The sequence below is a fragment of the Osmia bicornis genome, chromosome 4 (assembly GCF_907164935.1).
Source record: "Osmia bicornis bicornis chromosome 4, iOsmBic2.1, whole genome shotgun sequence".
Taxonomy (NCBI): domain Eukaryota; kingdom Metazoa; phylum Arthropoda; class Insecta; order Hymenoptera; family Megachilidae; genus Osmia; species Osmia bicornis.
This window is the reverse complement of record NC_060219.1, coordinates 11,023,132-11,038,113: the sequence shown is the minus strand read 5'-3', so window position 1 is coordinate 11,038,113 and position 14,982 is coordinate 11,023,132. Positions and strand designations below refer to the sequence as shown.

General features: G+C 53.2%; 1 protein-coding gene across 3 annotated transcripts in view; it reads right to left on the bottom strand.

Moving 5' to 3' along the window:
* The window catches only part of LOC114875615 (steroid receptor seven-up, isoforms B/C), a 40,157-nt gene extending 26,148 nt beyond the window's left edge, over positions 1 to 14,009 (bottom strand). The window contains exons 1-2 of one of the 3 annotated variants that reach the window (XM_029186103.2): positions 12,226 to 14,009; positions 5,983 to 6,132 (exon numbers count right to left, since the gene is read on the bottom strand). In XM_029186103.2, coding sequence (XP_029041936.1) covers positions 5,983 to 6,132; positions 12,226 to 12,607 — 532 coding nt within the window. In that variant the 5' untranslated portion in view covers positions 12,608 to 14,009. Of the gene's footprint in view, positions 1 to 5,982; positions 6,133 to 6,234; positions 7,431 to 12,225 lie in introns of those variants that run through there. The other 2 variants (XM_029186095.2, XM_029186111.2) reach the window with 2 other exon arrangements.
* Positions 14,010 to 14,982: the final 973 nt, after the last annotated feature.

Below are 14,982 nucleotides of genomic sequence, written 5' to 3'. Positions count from 1 at the left end.
CGGACTGATTTTTACGCGGCTAATAAGCGGGTGCCGGTCTCCTCGGGCGGTAGTTCCGGCTCGAAGGTGGCAAGGCGAAGAGGAGTAGGCGGCCACGCCGAGAAGCGCCGCGAGTCGATGCTATTAAGATTTCCGTATCGTCGTCCCGTTAGGACGAGACCGGCCAACGTACCGGTTGCTAAACTCGCGCACCTTCCTTTCGTTTCTAAAACTCGCCAGTTAGTCATCACCTTGCAACAAGTTTCGACTTTTTTGCTCGTTATCCGCGTAGGTATATTCGAGTCGCCGCAAAGTTGCGTTTCCAGAGGTATCGAGGTTCGATCGGGATCCGGAGGAGGATGGAGGAGATGATCCCGAGAAGCGTGCACGAATCGGAGAGGAAAAGAGAACGGTCGGGGAAGGAGAAAAAGATCCGAAATACACCTGCGGATCGGGACGGGCAGAGAACCAGTCGACGCGGAATAACTGGTATTAATACGTCACGTAATTACCGTGCGAGAGAGGTGTACGGGTGTGTGCGTGTAGTCGAGGTTGGCCCGACAGGGCAACCCAGCACACGCGTACCCATCGCATCGCTTCGAGTCCGTTCGAGCCGCGGAAGATGGCGAGAGAAGGTGCATCGTGCAGCAAGTTTTCGAAGCGGAGAGGAGCTAGCTCCAGGCCATGCTTCTGTTCCGAGCCATTATGATAATTTCGCCGGAAAGAAGGTTACCGGCTTGCTCCGTTTGCCCTCGAGTTCGATCGTCGCGACGCTACTACTCTTATTAGTCGAACGCGTTCGTTTCACCCTCTGGATCTGGTCCCTTCTTCTTCCGGCGCGTCCCGATACGATTCAACCCCCGCGAAATTCTAGGAAAGCGTATTAAACCCCGGTGGTAAGAATCGAGGAAAGGATCGTATTTTGCGCGGATCGAAAAGGAGAGGAAGGGACGAAAGGAGGAGAAGAAGGGCGAAGGTAGAAAGGAGAAGAGAATAGAAGAGAGGGCAACGATGCACGGCCAGTGGGCCCGCCTAACATTCCCACGGTGCCTGCTCGCATGCTACTCCATGCTACGCTCTTACGTTATGCCAGATACATTAAGGTCGAGGAAGGTACGAACGGACGGTCAAGACGAAACCGAGTACCGAAAGGTCGAAAAGGGAAGCCGAAGGGTCCCGGGCGTGTCTCGCGAAACAGAAACAGAGACGACGAAGGAGTTTCGATCGTCCTTGCTCCTTTGTACTCTTTCGAAAAGAAAATTCTCCCTTCCGAGGACGGGACGCGTTTGTCATACGGAGAGTATGCGTGCGATTCGCGTGGAATCGCGCGGACCATGCGTGGGAGATTCTCGGCGAAAGAATTTCTTTCAACGATACGTCCTTCCTTCGTTCCGGTTCGCGGCCAAGAGAACGCTCTTTTGACCTACTGTCTTTCAAATCCTCCTTCGCGAGACCCTCCAACGTTTCATTTCCTCCGTTCGCGACGTTTATCGAAGGATTACGAAAACGTAAGTTTGAAAGGAACATGTGGAATCTTGGTTGGAAAGTAACGGCGCAATGGAAGGCGCGCAAACGGTCCGGGTTAAGCAAGTATCGGCCCACGTCTATCGAGGACTGGTTCGCGACGCAAGGCAGGTGAGTTCTACGAGTTAACGGCTGTTGATATTTGCATCGCCTTCTTTTTTTCTTTTCCTACCATAATTACCAGTACCCTTCTCCTCTTCCTATTTCCCCCCTTCTGCTCGGCTCCTTCTTTCTAGATTCCTCGCGTCTCCGTTCGTACGGCGAGCAATTTATCACTGATAATCTATTCCATCGCGGTGCTCGTATACCGTAGCTAAAAATATACCGAGACATTTTTCAGAGTTTCGCATAAATTGCAATAGATATTTCAATTGTTCCGTAGCATCGACAAGGAAGAAGGATTCGAACGATTGTCATCGGGGAATCGAGAATCGGTGGGTGTGCGCAAAGTCGAGTAACCTACGGTTTGCGCTGACCGCCTTTTCCGAGTGAACTTTCACATTCTGATCGCGCGAGAGCTCGAAGGTCGCTTCTCCTCGCTCGCAGCTGAACGGGTTACCTGCACACGTTCTTCCGTGAAACCGTTTCTCGAATGGAAACCGCGAAAACCGTGGAGGAAAGAAAATTCGTGACGTCGACGAAGAATAAAACTGATGGTTGGGACGAGGATAGGGGAGGAGGAGGGAAATTTAGCTAGACGTTCGCGGAGCAGAGGGGAAGGAACAAAGGGTAATACGCGCAACGTTGGACCTTGCACCGTTCTGAATATGCATAACGAGCCGGAGTTCCGATCGCAATCCCCCACGAACGGTGTCAGGTACTCTTGACCCGACGACAGTTTTGTCATGCTAATGCGACTATTTTGTATTTTAATGCTCGGAAGGAGATTATGCGTGTAAATAGGCAGGCTACGCCGCGGAGCCGTCCGCTTTGATGGCGGCCGAAGTATCGTTCGCCGCGGGAACCGTTTTCCTCGTTCCTGGTCCGATGTAAAACGCGGCTGAATCCGCGATACAAACCGCTTTCGGAGTTCGTCGACTCGTGCAACCTTGTCGAAAGAGTGGCTAGCGAAGCGATCGAAGAACTCGAGAACTCGAAAGAGAAAGGCGAATCTAGCCTGGACTGTGAACGGGTAAGGAGCGAGAAGACGGTAGTCTAGCGGATGGCAGCGCGGACCGAACGTTTCGACGCTATTAATCGTGACCCAGCACCGTCTTGGAATCCCGTCAAAGTCGTCCGCGTTTACACGCAGCCGTCTCTCGGACGTATCAAGAATCTTACCGCCTCGGGGAATCACGCGGATCGATTTGTTGGTACTCGCGCGTAACGGCTTTACCGTTCTCCAAACTCTATTCCGCTTCGAGCTCCAGTTCATCCACGCGTTCTTCGAAATACGGAACGAATTACGGTCGGTTTCGTAGCCCTACGATCGAAAAACGCTCCGTTTCCGTTCGGATTCTCCCCGGGGAGACGGCATTATCCGACGTTATCGGAGCGAGTTCCCCGTCGCGTCGTGTGCGGAGGATCAAGAATCGACCGCCACTCGGATTACTAATCATTTCCCGGGTCCGAGAAACCTCGCTAATTGATTAAAGTCACGATCCTGACCCTGCCGTAATATCGGCAATCTCTTCTCTCGGAGCGCACTGGTCTTCTCGGAGAGGTAGACATCGCGGACGTAGAGGAAAGTCGGGTGTGTGTGTATGTGTGTGTCAGGGAGAGCGCGAGAGAGAGAGAGAGAGAGAGAGAAAGAGAACACGTCGAAAAAGAAAAGGTAAGAGGCGAAAGAGTAGAGTTTATCCTCTCTCTCGCTTCGTATGTTGGCCTCGCGTAATTTTTTCCATCTCTTTCAGTCTTGGTTCCTTTCGAACCTTTTTATAATGCTCATCCTCTCCTTTCTCTCTTTCTCTCTATCTCTCGTCGTTTTGGAGTGCCCTGAACGCTCGTACGGAGAGGCCAACTAGCCACCTCCGTCGCCGTCGTCGTCGACGTCGTAGTCTTGGTCCTCCCATTGTTGCATCGTTCCAGCTCAGCAAGGGAAACAATATCTAATTTCAGTTAATGCGGCCATAATGGGCATCGTCGTTGCATTGGCATGCCGCGCGGCATGCTTCGACGCGGAGAGATAAGTGAAATCCAGCTTGCCGCAGCACCGTACACCTCTAAGGTCTACCCTCCATAACTCGGGTACGCTCTCTTTGGCTGTTGCTGTACCAAGCGAATTCTATACGTCGACCGGATGCAACGGAGCCTTCTTTATCTATACTTTCCTAATAATAGCTGCGATTCTGCGATCATCGGGATGAACGTGCGCGCAATTACCTCGGACGGTTAATCGATCGGGAACGTTGGACCGTGGAATCTCGTAGCGAACGGCCAGCCTCTTCCTCGACGGGTAAAAGTACTCGCTCGCTTGAGTTGCTAGCAAGCGAGTTCACCGCCCAACGTTCAAAGTAATTTCCCGCTCGTTCGACGATAACGGCATCGGGACTGGTTGGGTCGCGATTGATAGGGATTGCGTTTGTACAAGGCGTATGGAAAGGCGCGAGACGAAGATCTTCTTTCGGGATCGAGACGGTCAAGAATTTGCCGTGGTAACACGGCACGGCCACGGCGTGTATCGAAGCAGAGTCGCGCGAGGCTATTTTTCGAAGCTACCTAGACGAGGATAGGGAACAAAGTTCCACTAAACGTACCTTCTTCTCGAGCAGTCGCAATTAAGGGTTAATTAAATTGAGCGGCTTCCTAGATTTCTGTAATCATCGCGGACAGTATCTGCGGGGTAATCTTGAGCGCATCCTGTCTGCCTCGGGGCCCCACGGAAGGAAGGGGCCCCGAGGTAAGGTCATGCACCCCGCTGACCTCGGACCACCGACTCGCCGCCTCTTGCCCCGCGTAACCCCTTCCCCTCTCGCTCTCTTCTAGCCCCCTACCGGCCCTCTCTACCTCCTCTCTCCTCTCCTCTCCTCTCCTCTCCTCTCCTCTCCTCTTCTCGTCCTGGAGTACCTCTTCGCGTCTCGTCCCGTCTCGGCCGAGGAACGTCTTGCCGAGCCTCGACTCGCTTCGCTTCGACTTGCCTTGCCACGGCTGCTACAACCTCTATCCGGCATCCTTCTTACCTCTTCTTCCTATCCTTTCCCCGTTTCTCTCGCCTCTTCGCCTTTTCTCCTCACCCTCGTTCGCATTCGCGTTTCGCGCCGTCAATGTCCTGTTCCGTCGATATCGAGGCTCCACGTTTTCGCAGCTGTCGTCGGTGTCGTTCCGCGAGGATCTTTCTCCTTTTTCGAGGCACAGCTTCGACCCCCACCTCGTTTAACCTCCTCTCGAGCATCGTCGCGCTGCTTTTTCCCCTTTTGTGCGCGAGAACTTACGAGGCAGAAAGGACGAGAGACGGTTGCGTGCGTTGCGCGAAGCCAACGTTTCGAATTATCGTCAAAAGTCGAGGCATCATCGCGGATAATGAGCGGACGTGGCTGCGACAGGGCAGAAAACTCGGGCCGGGCCGCGTCTTCTCGTGGGAAAACCACGACGATCCTTCCTTCGGTGGAATCGTCGAGGAACGTAGCGACGTCCGCGATCGCGTTTAAGGGTTCGGAGCTTCTCGTTCGATACTAATTCTCGCCGATACGCTGGCTTAACCCCGCGGGGGTACGTTCCGCGAGCTTCCTAACGAGGTTTCTCCGGGCTACGCTCCCTGACCGGCGTTCGTGTCGATGACCGTCTCGCTTACGTACGCCTTCAACAAGGTCAGATGCTATCTGACCGCGAGAGCAGTCGGGATCGCGCAAACGCCATGGACATACCGGTCAATCTCGCGGGGAAAACGTGGGAAAATCGTTGATATTTCGCGAGACGCTAAGCGTCGCGTCGCGTCGGTGAAACGGGCCACGTTACGGCACGTAAATAAAAGTAGTTACACCTGGCCAGTCCGTGTCAGTGACCAGCTCGTGCGTGCTCTAACAAGGTCAGATGTTATCGCGGCTCGAACGGCCAAGTTCAAGAGGAAAGAAAATAAAAAAAAAAAAGAAAGAATCTCGGAAAGGGAGAGGCGTGGGAATCTTTCCGGGGTTTTCGTGAGGCCGCGACCGCCTCGAACCCCGTGCCCCTCTTTAATTTGTAGCTCGAGCGTGGCGATGCAGCGAGGGCGGTGGCGAATCGGACAGGTAAGGCGAATCTTTCGAAGCGAGTCGATGGATCGATCGCTGACGGATCGGTATCGGTGCGGGCCGATCCTAAAACGGACCGCGTGAAACGAGAACGCGTTCAGATATAAATAATCGCACTTGTACCGCGTTAGCGCGACGAGTTCCAAGGATGCTAGCGCGAATTCGTTCGGTTGCAAATAAACAGAAGCGTTTCCGTCTCGATGAACTCTGATCTTACCGAGCCGATTCGCAAGCGTTACTCTATTTTAAAAGCGGTCCCGGCTGTTCGGCGAAATCCGTTGGATCGATTCGAGCGAAAACATTCGATACGTACCTTCCCGACGCATGCCCATCTTCAGGCACTTTTTCAATCGACAAAACTGGCACTGATTCCTATGGTGTTGGTCGATCGGACAGTTCCTATTCCCTCGACACGAGTAAGTTAGGTTTCTCCTCACGCTTCTCTTGAAGAAGCTTTTGCATCCTAAAAAGAGGCAAAGTTTTACAAATTAGAATCTCAATCTCCTCTTGCCGATTTTCCTCGCATTCAACGGGAGAGATAAAGAAAGAACGAGAGTAACGATACTTTTAATCCTTGATTCGATCGCAAGATTGGCTGTCTTTAAATCGAATCGTGTTCGCTCGTATCGTACACTCGATGACTCGCCGTTTTCCCCGGCATCGCTTCCTCGAACGCTTCGCTCGAACTACCCTAGACCTTTCCCTGCTCACTCGTTCGCGGAAAGCATTTCGATTTCGTAACCGTGAACGAAACAGCGCACGATGAAATTCGGTGATTTCGTCGAACGAATGGACGCGATGGAGGGATCGTTGGTACTTGGAACTGATCAAGAGGCAATTCATATCGCGGCAACAAAGCGTCTTCTGTATGGAAACGCTCGAATCCCGATAAAGAGAATACCCTTGACGTCGTCGGCGATACTAATCGGAAATCACCAACTTTCCTTCCACTCCGGGACCGATCGTTTTGACCGACATTCAACCGGGATGATTCTGATCGCCTTATTTCCAGATTCGCTCGTTCCAACAGTTTTCGCTAATCGCGAAACCGTACAGCGAGTAAGTTCAAATCCGCGTCGTCGACGAGAACGGAACTGGCCGCGTCTTCGTGGTGGTCGTAATCGTTGTCGTCGCCGATGTTGCGAAAGAGAGCGAGGGGTCGCCGTAACTACAAATTGCGTCGTTACACGCAAATTACGCGATTATAGTACGCGAGTCGAGCACCACGAAAGACAGTTGATATGTATATACGCGAGTATGGCGAGAGAAAACGGTGAAACGGAGCCGAGGAAAATAGAGGAGAGAGCGAGGAAGAAAGGTAGAGAAAGGGAGAATACCGAAACAACTACTGTTTATACTTTCAGATTGCAACTCGCGCGGCCCTCGAGAGCTGAAATTGCTCGCGTCATTGAATTTTCATTGCTCCGCGCCTCTCGTTCGCGGCCATTCCACTCGATGCACTAGCTCGAAACAACAACATACGCGTCACGGAAGCGATGCTAGGAACGTCCTGCAGGATTTCGAGACGGAGCGAGAAACGATGGAGGGAAGGAAGAAGAAAAGGCAGGACGATTCGGTCAGTAACGTTTCGAGTCGGCCGCGTAAAATTAACGACATTGTTATAATTAATTAGTCGTATAGCTCGGCGCGGCTTGGTTGTTCGGGCAAAGCGGTGCGTAGATAGCGCGAGGGCTTCGTTAGCAAGATAATTGGTCACAGAGGATGCGTTCGGGATGCGTCTCGGTTGGTAACTCTATGCCCGATGCACGCGCCGATGTATGTACATACAATATAATACGCGTGTTCGCGTTAGATACCTCGCGTACCACTCGCGTGCACTCCGCTTCCAACTCGCCAGCTCCGAGGATCCTGTTAGTCGTCGCCTCGAAAGCCTCGGACCGAGCGGGTTGGCGCGATTTCCCGGCACGCAAATAATCGTCTCCACGACTGTTGTTGCACGGGCCGAACAATACGGTTGCGAGCTGGAACGCACGCGTTTCCAAGGGAAATGAGATTAATAAAGATTAGCAAAGTCGGAATAATATAATATGATCTCATTAGAGCGATTAGCCGGGGAACCGCGAAGCGGCCGGGCTGCAGAATGTCTGGCTTCTCGGTGCACGCGGTAGGGTATGCCAGGCATAAGTCCGTAAGTCGGTAAGTAAAACCGTAAGACTCGAAGGGAGAACGAGAGACCCCGAGAACAGGAAGCCCCTTGCGGGTGTACCTCAAACCGCGAGACCGGAATTAAATTTCCTTTTCTTCCCGAACGGTCCGCGAAACCCGCGCCGCCTCTCCCTTTTGCTCCAAATTTCTATCCCGATCCTCTCCCGCGTGTTTTTCTATTTCGTCGAGGATACGAGTTCCGTGTAATTCGTGACAAATAACGAGTCGGTCTTGAACGCTAGTTTACTCGCATGCCGCGAGCAATTACTATAATTGAGACAAGAGGCATTTTGAAGAAACGTTCGCGCCAAAGCGACCGACCACGCTCCTAGCTTCCACGCTTCTTCTCCGTTTTCCACGAAACGGGATAAAACGCTCTGGTATACTCGTTCGATTCGTTGAAATCGCTCGATGTTACGTAAAGGAAGTGACTCGATCGAAACTGGCGAGCTCGAAGTCTAAAGCGAGGAATTAACGTTATCATCGTGACGCGTGGAAAACATACATATGTATGCGGCGCGTACGTTCGCGTGCACGACACAAACGAATTAATTTATGTTCTTCGATGTACGATGTTAGCCACTTTCGAACTTTGACGTTGCTCCGTTAAATCGTTCTTTATTTACCAGGTATCCGAGGAGGAGGGAAAAATCTGCTGAATTTCGAGAATGAACGCGATCAAAAGGTACGACGATCTACCGAAATTCAGTACCCCGTGAAATAAAGGGTTAGCCGGATGGTTAGGACGGAATAATGAGAGGGTGTCCCGGGTAGAACGCACGAGACACAATACCATAATTATCGGATCGCTGGCGAACGACGCGGACACGATCGTGCTCGTTGGCTTTCCAATGGGTACTGTACACCGTGTCGTCTTACCATCGAACCGACTGCTTTTCTCTACGAAAGTTACTTGCAAAAATCAGAGACGCTCGGATAATTGGATAATTGCGATTCGTTTGGGATAAAAAAAAAGGAGGAAAAAACGTTTTCGATCAAAGATTTGTCTTCTCGATCGCGTCATTTTCCAAAGTTCGCACTGGCTGGACGTTAGTCGAGTTGGAGCAGCGAAGAGACAGGGGCGGAGGTGGGCGCCGATGATGGTGGAACGAAAAGAGAGAAAAGGGAGCGGCGATCGTGAAGGTAGTCGAGGTCGAACCGCGAACGACTATTGCGCAATAACCAAAGACGAAGAACCTTGTTCCAGACGCGGTACCGCGAATGGGAGGTTCCCGAGCCGCTGTAATCGGCAGATTAATGTTCGTTTCTCGAACTTAATCTCGGGCAAATCCAACGGACGGATTCGTCCGGGACAAGCGATTCGGGACGGTTCGATTCGATTCCGATCCGATTCGGTTCGACTGCTTCGAGAGAGCTCGTTCCGGAGATCGTCGGCCAATCGTTGGAGAATTTACGAGCGAAACGGAAAGAAGAGTCTCCGGTTTTCGTTCGTTTCCGGATAAAATTCGATTCCGATCGAGGCAGAGTTTCGCTGGTATCTCGGTCAGTTCGGCGGTTCCGTCGATCGACTCGATAACGCGATGCCGATCGTCTCGATCGAGCGCAACGAAAGACAGACGCGACAAATTGACGATAATTCGCAACCGTTTGACATCGGTTGACATCAAAATCAATTCGTCGTAATAAAGCGATCGCCGACAATCACCGCGATTACGCCAATGAACGTCCAATGTGGAAGGCGTATGCGCGCTCTGCCGTATCGGCCCCTCGATGTTTCTATGATTCTCAATAAAACGCGTCGTCGATCGTGCCAGTTGATGACGACGCCGTTGACGTCGTTCGATCGTCCGTCTCTCGTTCGCTCGATTTGTCGTTAACGAGTAAAATCCGCGCGGGGACGGGACAGATTTCGAACGATGAACGAGGTAACGCGCGAACATGGAACAAAACGGAAACGAAGGCAGCAGGATGTCGCCAGGTGTTAATTTTCTCGCTTTTCCAGTCGCTCAGTGTCGCTAGCGAGAATCCCGGCTATAATCGTTTCGGCCGAGAAACTAGCAACCGGTCACTGCTGGTTAGAAAAACGAGCAGAAACTATAATTAAAGCAACGGCTTGATCGTAACCGCACGGTACCGGCGCGGCTCGTCGAGTTACGAGTTTCACAGTCCTCCGGCAAGGTCACGTTTCCGGTCGTCCGGAAGAACCGAAATGGACGAATCCGAATTTAAGAGGGTGCACAGATTGGCTCTAACCCTTCCGATATTAACCTTTGCGTTTCGTTCAGTTGATCGCGACGCGACGTCTTAGAACTTGATCGAGTAACATTTGCGAAGAGTAGACGGATAAGAAAGCTTTTGTTTCGACAGATTTTTCGGATAAGAGTGTGTAACGAAGGTTCGAGCGAAAGGAAATGGGAAAGGAAAGGTTGCGAGTAGAGTACGGGAAATCGAGGGGAAGAGAAAACGAAGGGGTAGCGGGTAATTAAGATTGCCGCGAATAGAAATTATCGTCGGATTAAGCGCGTTATCGCGGTACCGCCGAGAGCAACGAAGCGACGAAGCGACAGAGAGAGAGAATGACTCGACCTAACAATGGTAAATATCGTTAGCGCGACTGTAATTGGAACACCAGGGAGAGGACTACTGGTCGAGCTGTAACTCGAGCGTTCAATTAAGAGACGGACTCTTAACCCGCTCGAATCCTACGTTTCCACGCGTCGAATCTTCGTACAGCTCGAGTCGGCACAAATTGTTGGGAATTAACGAGCGCGAACAGGCCGAAAGAGCGACGGGGAGAGAAACGGCCAGATGCGAGGCGACAGCTAATCTTTTAAGCATTATTTTTAGCGGCGCTTTAAACGCTTTGACGTCATTGGTCCCACTTCGACGCGGGGCGAAATCACCAGCTCACCACCGACGGTACCGAGACGTTTCTTTTCCAACGCGTTTCTTCGCCGTCCTAGAAACGATAATTTTTCCAGCCGACACGCGACGTTGAAAAAATGTCTCGTAAATATTTCATCGCGACTAGTCTTGCGCCAATCCGCGATGTAAATGCGTCGAACGAGTACAGCGTATACTTTGTCCAGGAGTCGACGTGGCCGTGCTCTCGCGTTCCTATGTATCGCATACGAAAGCGCAAACTACCATAGCATTTGCCAGCGACACAGAGAAGGACAGAGGGAAGAGAGAGAGACGAGTGCTCATGAATTTTAATGAGAGTTCGGTAGTCGGACGACCAAGGCGACCCATCAGCGCGCAAAAATATCCGGGGTTGTTACATGCGCCAGAAGAGATGGCGAAATGTATCGTCCGTCGACTCGCGACTCGATCGGGACTCGAAGCGTATCGAAAGAAAACGAAACGAGAAAGGTTGCGGAAAAGCTAACGCGATCGTCGGATCGGAATAATTAACGAGGACAACGCAAACTACTCGGACCCCCCGAAGGATGTTTCGAAACGAGAGCAGGGGACGAAAGGGCGTCGTCTCGAAAACTCAACGAGGCATCAAAGTTTTCGTCGTTAACAAAAAGGGGTACGCTCGCACCCTAATGTTGTACGTTTACGCCAAGCTCCCCGGCTTCGTCTCGACCAGGTGTCGCGCACTTGTTCCAGCGTAATTTCGGGGAGGAAAAATTTCGGAAACGAAAAGTCGAACGCCCGGAGATCGACTAAATCACTCGAACGAATCACGAGATATAAATTACTACCGACGATCCAGTATCGATGAGACGTAATTCGAGATAATAGGAAGGAACAGAAGCAAGAAACGAGGGTAAGGAAGAAGAGGGTGACCGCTAAACCCGTGGGAGGATGTATAACTCCTGATTTCCGAGAGAGCGCAATACATCCTGATTAGCCGTAGTCCATCCGACGCTTAGGCGGACCAGCCGTGACATTTTTCTTCGTTACACGCCGCGTTTCGAAGCGCGAATCGGTTGACGAGGATTCAACGAGGAATGCAGAACAGGGAAACCGAACGGACAAGCTCGAAAGCGAAGTAACAGACTCGTTTTCGGCCGTCGAAACGATTCGTTTCCCTCGTCCCGGAACGAACTTTGAAAATACCTACCGACAAAGAACGAAATAAACCCTCGCCCCGTAGCTTTTTTTCTCCCTCCCTTTCTGACTCGCGGTCTCCCTCTTCGACCGCTCTCTTCTCGTCCCTCCCGCCGCGTTTTCTCGGCCCTATTACATCGTTATTAGGCTCGTAACAGACGCGTAAGCGTTCCGGGGTACACCCCACCGAGTTATTAATGGCGAGTCTTTGTTTTTTCCTAGCCCGTGCGCGGCCGCCGGATCCAGGACGGTCCATTGCGTGGCGGCTCCAAGTAGAATAAGAAGAAGAAGAAGAAGAGGAAAAAGAAGAGAACTAACGGACAGGTCGAATCGATCGATTCGCGCGCGAGTAAACGAGGAGCAGACTTACCTTCGCAGGTGAACTGGCCGTAATGTTTACCGCTACTCTTGTCCCCGCAGACGACGCACTCGATGTTGGGCGATTTGTCGGTCTGCGAACTGCCGGATTGCGAACTGTTCGCTTGACTTCCTGGGGTAGTGCTGGGTGGCAAAGGGTCCCGAGGCGTGAGAACCGCACCGGCTGGAACTAGGCAGGTAATGTCCTCCGGCGTGGCAGAGGGTGTTAGGTGGGTCGGGGGCATCGGGGGCGGCGGCGCGATTTGTATAGGGCCCGGTCCAGCGGTGGAGGCTGCCACGGCAGCGGCTCCAGCGGCGGCTGCGGCTGCGGTCGCGGCCAAGCTGGCCCCGGGGTCCCGCGAGGGCCACGAGGGCGGCGCGGCCACCAACGCCATAGAGGCGGTGGTGCCGCGCGCCGGGAACCCCACCTCCAACGTGGTGGTGAACTCGGGGTGGTGGTGTCCAGCTGACACCCGGCCAGGGAACAACGTCGCTGTCGCGGCCGGGTAAACCACCCCGGCAGTCGCCAGGGCGTCAGCGCCTCCTGTCCCTCCTCGAACCACCCTGCCGGTTTCCTCTTCTCGGCCGCGACCACCGACCACCCCGAGACGGTTTCCGCCTCCTCGCCGTTTCTATCTTTCCTTTACAGCCCGGTTTACCACTTTTTCTTTATCCTACCGGTGATCCTTTTATCTTTCCTCTTTGCCTTATTCTACCTTTACCCACACCGGTCCAACACCGGTATCGTTCCTTTAGCGCGAACGCGCCAACTCGGTCACGCGGTCCAACAAAACCCACGCACTTACTTAGCTATATTCCTCACTCACTCGCGCACTCGTTCAGAGTACGCGCTACCTCGGGATCGACGTCCCGAGGGCGACATCCTTGTTCGTCACGCGCGTTCCGCGTTTCACTAGATATAGAGGCTAATGATCGAAGCTCCAAGTTTTCCTTCGTCTCTCGATTCGGATAGAGATCGAACGCGCACTAAATCGGACCGAGCACCGACCGTCGATCGACGATTCGTTCGCCTGTCGTGATTCACTGGTGTACGAAACTCGCGGTAACCCTCTTCGATGCTCCGTTTCCACGCACTTTGCACTGTCACTTGGGCTAACGCTAGTCGGAGAGAACACTCGTGCCGCGGGAAAACAGGTCGAACGCGTTGACACCGGGTCGAGTTTCGGATCGGAATCGAGATCGAGATCGGGATCGCGCGCACGCGGTAGATCAGCCGCGTATCCCCGCGTAGTAGTATCCGCGGTATCGTGGTATATCGACGCTGGGTGGATGCGCGGTGGCACGAGCCACCGAGACACAGGGCAGAGAGGGTGTGCGCTCTACGCACACCGTAGGGTGGGTGGTGGACACTGGAGGTGGGGGAGGAAGGAGCGAGAACAGAAGGAGAGGCGACGGCGGCGGCGGCGGAGGAGGCAGAAACGAGAGAGGAGCGAAGAAAAAAGAGAGTAGAAATAGGGGTGGGGTGGTGAGGAGGAGGAGAGCGAAGATAGAATGAAAGAGAAAGGAGAGAAGAGAAAGAAGGAGAGAGAGAGAGAGAGAGAGAAAAAGAGTGGGCGCGCGCACAGCCAAGTCGATAAGCCACGCGTGTGCCTGTGGGTACCCGAGTGCGCTCGTGCCGGCACTAGCAGCAGGAGGAGGAGAAGAGAGGTGATACTCGACTACCGCCTCGATACGACTATTCTTGGGGCCGACCAGAGACCGACTGCCGACTAAGACGACCCCTGACACCGACCTGTTCCCCACCAGGCCAAACTCTCTCGCGGGTTTCTCGCGGGTTTCACCGGTTGCCATGACTACCGAAGGTGGGGTCGAGTCCCGGGCGCGCCCCGATGCGCCTCTCATTGGCTGCCGCCCTGCCCTACCTCGCGCCCTCCGACCCCTCTCCATTCCGCTTCGCCCGTTTCACCCGCTTCGGCCGCACCGCGCGTCCTTCCGCGTACACTTTACCGCCGAACAGCCTACGCCACGATATCCTACCTCTTCTCTCTCTCGCGCCACCATCGCCACCGCTTTCCTTCCTCCTCCCTTTCACCACACTCCCGCTCCATCTTCTTCTAGCACGGTCAAACGCGCGCGGCCCTCCGCGCTGTCGCCCGTTCAAACTCTTTCCTCGACCAGGGTTACCGCGCTTACACTACCTACCGATTTTTTAATGCACTCGCCGAAATCGAACCAGTTTCCTAGACGAGCCAAATTACTCGACTCTTCATCTTCCACTTTCTCTCCGACAAAATGCGAAATCGCGTTTCGACCTCCGATGTCCGTCATAGAAAACCACCGTCGAAGGCTTCCAAGTTTTTTAATTTCCCTATTTTTTTTTTCTTTTTTCGTCTCTCCGCGTTTTGCTTCGTCTCGCGACAAACTTGCGCGTTTTCTTAAGCGGCAAGAAGGTTCCGTGTCGTCGGTTCATCTTCGGAAACTCGTCAAAGTTGAAGGACAAACGCGGTAGGATACAACGTTCTCGACGATAAGCGGTGCCGTTGGTCGTCTTTCACGGATTTTCTTCCGTTTCCTTGGATACTTCTTTTGCGAACGAGGTACGAGCTGAGATACGACGAGGGAAGCGAGGTCACGGGACTAGAGGGCGGCAACCAATCGGGACGAGGAGTCAAGTGGGGCGCGAAAAATGGGCCGGACCGTTTCAATCCACCCCCGAGGCTAAGGGTGAGGGTAAGAGCCGCGACGGAGTAGGGTAGACCGACAGGCTGGAAGACGACCGGGCCGTCGACGCAGGGTCAGTCAGGTCGCG